Raw genomic sequence first — 10,344 nt, 5'->3', positions numbered from 1 at the left:
TTGTTCAAATTTGTTACGGCAGAGGAGAGGGTGCCCTTGGCTTATGTTCGTAATTTTTGCAAATTCGCAAAAACTTTCTCATTTTTCTTGGACAAAAATGCAACTGTTTGGTTGAAAATTTAAATCTTTAACATTTTCGTAAAAAATGTACTTTTTGTTTAAAATTTTAATGTAGGTGTCGAAAAATAAACTGCAATCTTTTCTACCTGTACTATTTGGTACAAATTTCAACTATTTTGTTAAAAATGTATCCTTTTTGGTTGAAAAAAATTCCTCTTGTTGGAGGGGACTTAAATGCATGGACTGGCGAACAAGGAGGAGGGGTATGGGATGGAGAAAAGGGGGCATATATAAGGAACTCCAGATATAGAGCGACGGACAGGGAGGGGAAGAAATTACTAGACGTGGTAGGAGAAACAGGATGGTTCATATATAATCGCAACTGTAAAAGGCTACATATTGGCTGAAGAAAAAATGCGGCATATGATAGGGAGTATAAAGGCAGGAAATGAGATAGGGTCCGAGTACTTCCCGGTCATAGTTACACTAAAAAGAGGCGTCAGTAAGCGCTGCAGGAGGAGAACGAATAAAGGGGGTGAAAGAAACACGAAAATGGGAGTTTGAGGTGTAGATAAATTACAAAATTTTAAACAAAAGATGGAAAAGTAGAAGTTTAAGCATGAAAAAGAGGAGATAGTAGAATCGTTAATTAAAAGGTTGAAGGGGTCGATTGAGAAGATAAAGGATGAGCTGGGTACAAAAGAAGTAAGAGTAGGGGGAAAGAGAGGCTGGTGGGATGAGGAATACTGGGAGAGTAAACAGATAATGAAAGAGTGTGTAAGAAAATGGAGAAAAGGAGGAATGGAGAAGGAGTATAACAGGAGGAAAGAAGAATACAAGAATATGCTGGAAAGAAAAAGACAAGGGGGAAAGAGGAGTATAAAGCAGAAGTAGAAAAATCGATTAAAGAAGGTAGTGTGTGGAATGTAATAAATAGGGATAGAGGAAAAAGGAAGGGCGTTAATAAGGAAATAGAACTGGAGGAATGGACGGATTATTTCAAGGGTCTATTAGGGAGAGAACAAAATAAGATCAAAGTGGAAAAGAGTAGGATGGTCCAAGGAGAAATGGAGAAAGGGAACAAGATAACAAGAGAAGAAGTGTATGAGGCAATAAATATGCTAAAAAGAAACAAGGCAATAGGAGAAGATGGGATGGTGAACGAATCGATGAAGTATGGAGGAGAAGGGGCTAAGGATGGGATTTGGAAGATCTGCGACAAGGTCTGAAAAGGGGAAGGGTGGCCGGAAGAGTGAATGACAGGACTGGTAGCTTAAGAAAAAGTTTGGAGACTCAGGTAGAACAAAAATAAAGTATCCCACACAATCAGACGGAATTTAGGAAAGGGATGGGCAGGTTTTCTGGACAGGAAGAGGTCTAAGGCAAAGGTGCCCGTTGAGTCCGTTACTATTTAATACGCTGCTGACAGACGGAGAGGAGAAGCTAAATGAGATGAGAAGGGGATGAACCTAATGATAAGAATCTTCAAAGAGTATGTGAGAATAAAAGATTTGACGGCGAACGTAGATAAGACAAAGGTGATGGGCTTCAGAAATAGAAAAAGCAAAATAAATTACGTTTGGAAGATGAACGGACAAAAAGTGGAAGTTGTGAAGGAGTTCTGTTACCTAGGTTTTTGGTTTGAGGCAGAAGGGGGGAACGAGATGCAGGTGAGGAAAATAATTGAATGCGCAAGTAAAGTGATGACCCAATTATGGGGTATAGGAAAGAGAAGGTTCAAGGACGATTGAAGGATGAAGGTCTGGTTGTTTAATGCGTTGGTCTGGGCGGTGTTGTGTTATGGTGTGGAGATCTGGCGTTAGAAGGAACATAAGAAAGTAGAGAGCATGCATGAGCGATTTCTGAAGTGCGTAATGGGGGTTGGCTGAAGTTGCCCAAGATACATGTTAAGGGAAGAATTAGGGAGGGAAAAAATGATTACTAAACAAATTCAGAGAGCTTGGAGGTTTGAAAAGAAGCTAAAAAGGGGAGAGGAAAGCAGAATAACACAAGAATGTTTGGAGGAAATTCGGAACAATGAGGCGAGAGGCAATTATTAAGGATATTCAAAATGAGAGGAAGAAAGGAGAAAATTAGAAAGGTTTGTAATATACGAGAAGAGGTTATAGAGTGGCAGGACTTAAGAGTTATAGCTATTAGTAAAACAAGGAGAAAAGAGATGGAGAAAGATTATAGATTCGAGGTACAATAGATGGTATATGATAGTCAAAGGGTTGATGGAACCAAAGTATCTGCAAAAAATAAAAAAGGAAGAAAAATGGAGTAGGTTTGTACGGTTTAGAATGGAAGAAGGAGTGAGAGCATGTAGGTATTGGATGGATGAAGAGGAGAATTTATGTAGAGTATGTGGATACGAAATGGAGTCAGGGAGAACAAGGGAGTAAGGCAGAGCCAAACGAGTAATTCTCAAAAAGAACAGTAAAAAGCAAAAATTGTTTTCAATATCGTGGAAAATGCATTTTTATGGTAAAAGGAAATGGAACCCCTGGAAGATCGCTCATTTTTAGAATCAATGTTACTATTGCTTATACTACGTAATACGAAAGAGCAGAATATAAGTAGTAGTTAAGTTAAGCTAAGGATGGAATTGTAAATATATGTACAGGGAACGGAGGCCCTCAAACTCGTAAAAGGGAGAGATTAAATACATACAAATGAAATCTGATTTAAAAAATCATCTGTTTCAGTAGAAATTTCTTTTTTTTTTATGAAAATTCAACTATTTGGTTCAAAATTCTTTATTCAAATATTTTGTTTGAAAAATTTGGTGAATCACTTTGTTGAGAAATCGTTTTTTTGTTTTCAAGATTTGTATTTTTAGTTGGAAATTAATTTCTTTGATTAAAAACTGAACTACTATGTTGAAAATTAATCTTTTTAAATTGAAAATTCAACTGATTGGGTCAAAGTTAAACTACACTGTGATGATGATGCTGAAATGTCATATTTTTAGTTTTACAATTCAATTTTGTAGGGAAAATTTGTTTTTTGGCTTGAAGCTTCAACAACTTAGATAAAATTTTATTTCTTTCTTGAGGAAAAAATGTTTATTTGTTGAAAAAATGAGTCTTATTTTTGTTTTAAAATTCTTTCTTTTTTCATATAAATTTCATCTTTCTTGATCGAAATATAAACTATAACACTTTTTTTGTACAGAATTCATCTTTTTAGGTTGAAAATTCAAGTCTTTTGTTAAAAAGCCATCTTTTATAGTAGAAGAAACATATTTTTGTTTAAAATAAATGAATAAATTTAAACTTTTTAAATTTGTATCTACAATACTTTTGTATTCCGTTTATAAAATATTCTATGTTTAAAAAATGCAAGATTAAATGCTGATATTTAAACATTAAGGGTCAAGGAAAATGAAAAATTAGTCAAGGAAAAATCAGTGTGTTTTGAAAATGAAGTTCTCGGGCACCCTGCCTAATTCTACTAGCAATAACTGGCAAAACATTTCTGGAAACTAAAAATTACGTACAATGATAGAAGGGCGTGTAGAAATATTTTCTTACGGCTTGTTACAAGAGGGAGGGGGGTCTTAGAGAGGGCCTATAAACCATTATGTAATTTAAGTACAGCCCCTTCTAGCCGAGGTACGACCAGAGCCTCCTGAATAAGAAAAAATCCAGCAAACCTGTATGATGTAATCCACAGGACACTTGAACAACGGGACTATCTCCAGGAACAGGAACTCTTGCGGGTGGTATGCTGGCTATCCTTGCAGCATCGCCTCTCTCTGCGTCGCTGCCACCGACACCTTCCTCTGCTACAAGATTATTGATTGCCAAAGGAATTTTGGCTGAAGCAATTTTTTGAATAATTACGCTAGGTCCAGCTGAAAAATATTCATTAATTGATTTGCATTACAGATTTAATTGAAGGAAACCTAAAAATGTCAAAAAGGATCCGCATACAAATTTCCGGTTCAATAAAACGCACCTGCTCTTTGATTGCTGGGTCCTTTCAATTTCACTCCATATTTTCCCGCACTGGGCCCAGATTTTGTTCTCTGTCGCTGTTTCCTTTCCTCCAATCGTTTCCGAATATATTCTCGAATATTAGAACCGGCTTTTCCTGCAGGTACAAAGAAAGAAGGGTCAAGTACATCTGACCTAGAGGAAGGCACCTACCAGATCCTAGCCAGCGTTTGACTCAATTTAGTGAAAGTAGACCAGGGATTAAAACGTATATGAATTATAAACAAACCAAAACACACGCGGACAGACATAATTCAAAGTTACTATCGTGTTTGATGAACTCTGCCAGCTTATGGTGCTGGTAGATGACTACCTTCAAAAATCATGTCCAATCGAATTTTTCCCAAATCACCACCTCCTGAAGGACCCAACACTGCCATTTCCCCTCCATTGTCGCAATTTTCCCGCGCACATATACGACAGCATCCGCATTCTGCACAACCAGAGTCTCCTTCCCCGCAGCCACATTCTCTGCAAAAGGAAACATTAGAACGTCAGTCAAAGTCGTCAGAACCGGATAAAAGTTGCAGGGATGACAACGCAAAAGGAGCTCAAAAAGGGAAAATAGTCTTTTTTTCACGAAAAGGATGGAAAATATAGAAAAAGTAATTTTAAATATTAGGCATAATTCTAATGCAAATAAATATAAAGATTGTAGAAATGTACTCACTGTCCAGGATTCCGATCGGGTCGTATACTACTGAGACATGATATGCTATAACCTGTACATTCCCGACACACTGTGCACACCATACAAACGCGATGCCTCCACTGGTGTTGCCCAGGAGGACACATACCTCTCGCTTCTTCCCATTCTTCTCCTGTATCTAAAGAATTCAAGCCAAATATTAGCACTTACTATCAAATATGTATAACAACTAGAGGCGACGGAGCCCTGGGGAGCACAAAGGAAATTCCCCCCTCAGAAATCGCCCTTGGAGAAGCAAACTAGTGATTTGCACCCCTCTGAAATCGAATGATTAAATTCATCAGATTATTTGAATTTTTCCAAAAATCTACCTGAAATCTTTGTAAACTATCACAATAAAATTATATCCTTGGCATATACCTAGGATATCTCGGAAGGATATGGGATATCCTCAAAAATGTCACAAGAATCTCCCTGGATATCCTTGGCATATTCCAAGGATATCGAGATTTTCCCCTCGTACGATATCCACTCAATGTCGTGTGTGGAACGTACACAATTTTGGCAATGAAATCGAATATTTCTGAAATGCACATTTACTAAAATATGTAGAATGCTTGAAAACATCAAGATCCAAAAACATCTGTTTGACATAAAACCACTTTATGCAAATTTTGAATATTCGGCTTCTTTCAAAATCCTATCTCAGTATAATTAGTAAAAAATTATTACCGCGAATAATTTTCATAACAGCCTACTTAAAATAAAAAACAAGTCACTTTCTAAAAATTCTACATTTGGCTGTTATTGTATCTGTAAAGTCTACAATGCGCAGTTTATAGATCACACATTTCAACGGCAAAATCAGTTTTTTTGATAAAATAAAATAAAAAACTAACATGTACTGCGTTGGTTTGTATAATATAAATGACAATTAATTATAATTTAGCAGGAATATTTAAGAAATTGTTAACTTTTGTTAAAGTGTCGCTTATTACTGCGCAACAGTTTTGGCACACTGACAGCTATGATGGAATTTACCTGAAAGTGACTTAAGAGGGGACTTTACCATTATTGTATTTTATAATGTTTTACTTTGTTTAAAATCTTCGGAAAAGTAACTAATATTGTTAAATGATCTCTTATTTTATTTATACGATTGAATGTAAATATAATTGGTTAGTAGATATATCTGAATTTCCAGTAATATACTAATTTATAGAATTGGGATATCTTGGGAACATCCTTGGCATTTAAAATTGGGACATTAATGGAATATCCTGAGGATATTCTGAGATATCTTTGGGGCTTTCCAGGGATATCGAGATTTCCACCCTGTACGATATTATTTACGATATCCCTGGGATCTTCTGGGATATGCCCAGGATATCCTGGGAGATAAATGGGATATCCCGCCGATATATCATGCTGTGAGAGATTTTACGTATGTGAAATCTTCTTAATATATCCGAAATCTTTGCCAAATATTATAAATATTTGTAAAATCTTTTAAATCTTTAAGAAATCGTTGAAATCTTTGTCGAATATTTGAAATTTTTTAAAAATATTTGAAAGTCTTTGAGAAATCATTGAAATGCGTGAAATCTTTCAAATCTATCCGAAATATTTCTAATATTTTATAAATATTTTTGAAATGATTGAAATCTTTGTGAAATCTTTTACATCTATTCGAAATATTTACAAAATAATTAAAATTTCTCTGAAATTCGATGAAACCTTTGCGAAGAAACCTTTGAAAATTTGGAAATATTTTTGATATATTAGGTGATATTTGGGAAATTATTGAAATCTTTGGGAAATCATTAATGTCTTTATAAAACCTTTTAAATCTATCCGAAATCTTTTCGAAATATTTGAAATCTTTGGGAAATCATGGAAATCTCTCTGAAATCTTTGAAATATTCCTGAAATATTTGGTAATACAGTGAAACCCTTCAACAGCCCTCCCTTCTATAGCCCTTCCGAGAATTGACGCCGCGCCGCAGGTAGGTGTAACAGGAGCTGGGCGGGATCTGCAGTTGTCACTCAGGCGAGCACTCTAAAACAAAAGCGGAGCGGGCTATAATAAGTTAGTTCCCACCCACCATCAGCCCCAAAATCGGCGCTACAGAAAAGTTTCACTGTATTTGTGAAATTATATTTATCGCTGTGAAATCATTGGAATCTTTGTGCAATCTCTGAAAACTATCGGAATTTTTTTATGAAATAATTGAAGTCTGTGAAATATTTCAAATCTATCCGAAATCTTTGCTAAATATTCGAAGTCTTTGAGAAATCATTAAAGTTTTTGTGAAATCTTTATAAAAATATTCTGAAACAGAATAATAAAATAATATTAATTGGAGATTTAATTAATTAATTTTTAAATTTTAATAATTTTTTCAGTATCTAGAAATCTGAAAAATAATACAAATATTTTTATAATATTTGGTAATATTTCTGAAATTATTGAAATATTTGGAAAATAATTCAAGTCATTGTAAAATCTTTTTAATCTATACGAAATCTTTACGAAATATTTGAAAACTGTTAAATCTTTGTGAAATCTTTGGAAAATCTTTGTCAAATCATTCTGAAATTTTTTTTAATCTTCGCGAAATTTTTGAAATATATTTTTTGAATATTTAGTAATATTTGTGAAATTACTGAAATATTTGGCAATATGAATTTTATACCTGTATTCACTATTAATTATTATTTACTATTTATTCTTAATTTATTATTCATGCACAGTTTTTATTTAGAATAATATTATTATACTCTGTACAAAGTGTGTCATTCAATGCTATAAGTTTCTTCTCCTGTCTCCATCTATAGAAAAAAGGCTCCGCCGATTCTGATAACAACAGATCAATATGTCGTATTGAATTACTGAATTGCCAATTTTAAAAGAGGTTCTTACCTTCTTCGGCTACGATCAATTCATCTTCGCCCGCGCCAGTTTCCATAGCCATCACAGTAATTTCTTTGCTAACAGTATGAACAGCCGTGAAATCTCGACCACATTGTCCTTTATTATTAATGCCAAATGTATACAAGTGACCCTTATTCGTCAGTACTGCTGCATGTGCTTTTCCCAACGAAACGTGCGCTATGAAAACGTCTCTAAGATCAGTAACAAGACCTGTTAAGCCATCACTGTGTAAGGTGTCTTTGCCAAACATCAGCAAGGAACCTTCTTTCGTCACAAGAGCAGTGGTTCCATTGTTGCATGCAGCTTCTACAATAACCTGGCCGTCTACTTTGAGCATTTTCTTTGGCTTCATTGGCTTTGGTTGACGCCGCACTTTACCTGCAAGATAATCACAATGAGGCGCTCTTCTTTCCAGATGCCTACATATTTTTCAGTGTCAAGATACTTACTACTGTCGCCGTCCTCTCCGCGTTTGGCGGTTCCAGCAAAAAGAACAGAACCATCCTCAAGAACTAAGATAGCATGGTGTCCGTCGTGACCTACCGCGAAATCGATTACCCTAGGACCCTTTCCAATTGCCACTTCTAACCATCTATTAGGTCTGGTATTGCTTTTCATCCCGACACAACTTCCTTTTCCCGTGTACAACAACTTGCCGGAAATGGTTTTGAGCAAACCAAATTCTTTTCCAGCTGCGACAGTCACGATTTCATCGTCGTAACCCGGATTCAAAATATGGACACCTTGTTCTTCGTTGAAAAGAGCATAGCCAAATACGTCCACGCATTTTCTTGCTAATTTCAATGGCAGTTCTGACGTTACGGTAACTGGGTTGCTCAACGTATTTATAGTACGAACAACGAAACCCTCCTGCAAATATTAATATTGTGAATAAATCAAGTTTCTCCAGGTCGACTTTTCTATACAATATACATCAAATAATGAAACAACAGTTTCCTACCTGTAAAAAAAGCCATTGCTTTTGTTTATTGTCAAATTTTTTTAATGAAAACAGGAGCATAAATAAACAAATTCCGAGACAAATTCTTAATATTTTTGTGACCATAAATCTGATTTAAAAATGTATTTCTACTAATTTAAGTGGAGAAGAAATTAAAAACTGAGCTTATTAACCAGCCGTTCTTCTTCATAAATTCATGTACAAAACTTTCTTTAAAAAAGTGACTTCTATGAGGCCTATAAAATTATATATTCTATAAACAAGAGATTTACAATCTTTTTGGTTCAATAACACTTATTTAATTTCAGAAAATATTTTAAAATATTAAGCTATAATGAGCAAAAGATAAATTATATCTTTTTTTTTAACATTTCAACAGCAAGACGTCATGTTCTAAACAAAAAGTTCCTTTTACGATCCACTAAAACATTTAAATTACTCTTCGTATCTCAATAAAATAAATGTTTTACAAGCAATGAGTAGAAGAATTCCTAAAATTCAAGGAGATTTCCATATTGCAAAGTATTCATGGTTGCTAGACATCTCGTTGGAATGGCATACATTCAAAAAAAGATAAAATCAATGAAATTGTAAAACTATATTAAAGTAAAGCATTTGACTTATTAAAAATTTAGGAACGTCCACGTATTAGGTCATGTTTAATCTGCCCCCGACTCTCGCAAGCTATTTATTAAGTATCCATTAAATTGATAATAAAAAGTTTGTTTTTGTTTCATTCTTTCTCACCAACTATTTTTCAATTGTCAAGAAGAAAATCACATTCAATTTTTTTGTAGTTAACACTAATTATGAAGAATATTTGAAATTGTTACTTCAAGAATCAATTGTGAAAATATTTCTTTAATTTAAGCGAAAATCTCCTGAGGTTTTACCATTTAAAAAGGTTTCCTAGTGTATTTTGATTGTACAATAAACAAAATCAAAATCCCTGGAGGGGTTGGAACAAAATTTTTATCTTTTTTAATTATGAATGGCTATATTTCAACAACGTTTATCAAATACAAACTTATTCGCTTTAACTTTTTATTAAAATTGTAATTTGCAAATTAATTTAAATTTGTTTTTTGATTTTAGAAAAAGAGAAAGAAACAGAGGGAAAATAATATTAAGAGAAACAATTCTTCGCTAAGCTTATAATAAAATAATAACAGCCCCCCCCCCTCCCCCAACGCAAATTCTTACAAAAATCATTCTGAATTACGAAGAATGTATTGTATTAATGAAAAATTTGCATTAATTAATCTTGTTAGGATGATATACAATAACATGACCAACAGCACAAATCACCACCAACTTTTACCACTCAAGTTTTTCACGAGTTTTTTTATACAAGATAACCAAAATTCAAAAGCTGAGTTTTATACGAATGCACTTTTTATTCTTTATAACTAACAAAACTTTACTAGGCAACATTAAAATAAAGTTTTAATCTGTACAATGCGTACAATCAATCTCTGAAGTCGCCTATTTTTAAAACGATTTATAGAATCAACAAAAATAGATCTATTATTGATGTATGTAAACCTTGATGGAGGCTTGTAGGCATACTTCAGAAAAAAATACTACAAGTTAAAATTGTTTATTTTACAGTAGCTATTTAGAGTTTTAGTTTTGTCTTTCTCTTTAGGAAAAAGTTACAATTCTTATTTAATACTAATGATCAATGCCTCATTTATTATTTAAGTACTTCTCGATAATTCCATTTGGGGGGGGGGGG

At 34.0% G+C, this 10,344-nt stretch overlaps 1 protein-coding gene across 1 annotated transcript in view; it reads right to left on the bottom strand.

Annotated features, from left to right (window-relative positions):
• Window positions 1–10,344, bottom strand: part of LOC117176117 (E3 ubiquitin-protein ligase MYCBP2) — a 608,404-nt gene that overhangs the window by 586,770 nt on the left and 11,290 nt on the right. The window contains exons 8-13 of the mRNA XM_033366175.1: window positions 8,095–8,515; window positions 7,634–8,023; window positions 4,732–4,888; window positions 4,375–4,532; window positions 4,024–4,158; window positions 3,719–3,919 (exon numbers count right to left, since the gene is read on the bottom strand). Coding sequence (XP_033222066.1) covers window positions 3,719–3,919; window positions 4,024–4,158; window positions 4,375–4,532; window positions 4,732–4,888; window positions 7,634–8,023; window positions 8,095–8,515 — 1,462 coding nt within the window. The remainder of the gene's footprint in view (window positions 1–3,718; window positions 3,920–4,023; window positions 4,159–4,374; window positions 4,533–4,731; window positions 4,889–7,633; window positions 8,024–8,094; window positions 8,516–10,344) is intronic.

This window comes from Belonocnema kinseyi, chromosome 7 (genome assembly GCF_010883055.1).
Source record: "Belonocnema kinseyi isolate 2016_QV_RU_SX_M_011 chromosome 7, B_treatae_v1, whole genome shotgun sequence".
NCBI lineage: Eukaryota > Metazoa > Arthropoda > Insecta > Hymenoptera > Cynipidae > Belonocnema > Belonocnema kinseyi.
The sequence above is the reverse complement of the archived record's forward strand: the minus strand, read 5'-3'. Positions and strand labels throughout refer to the sequence as shown.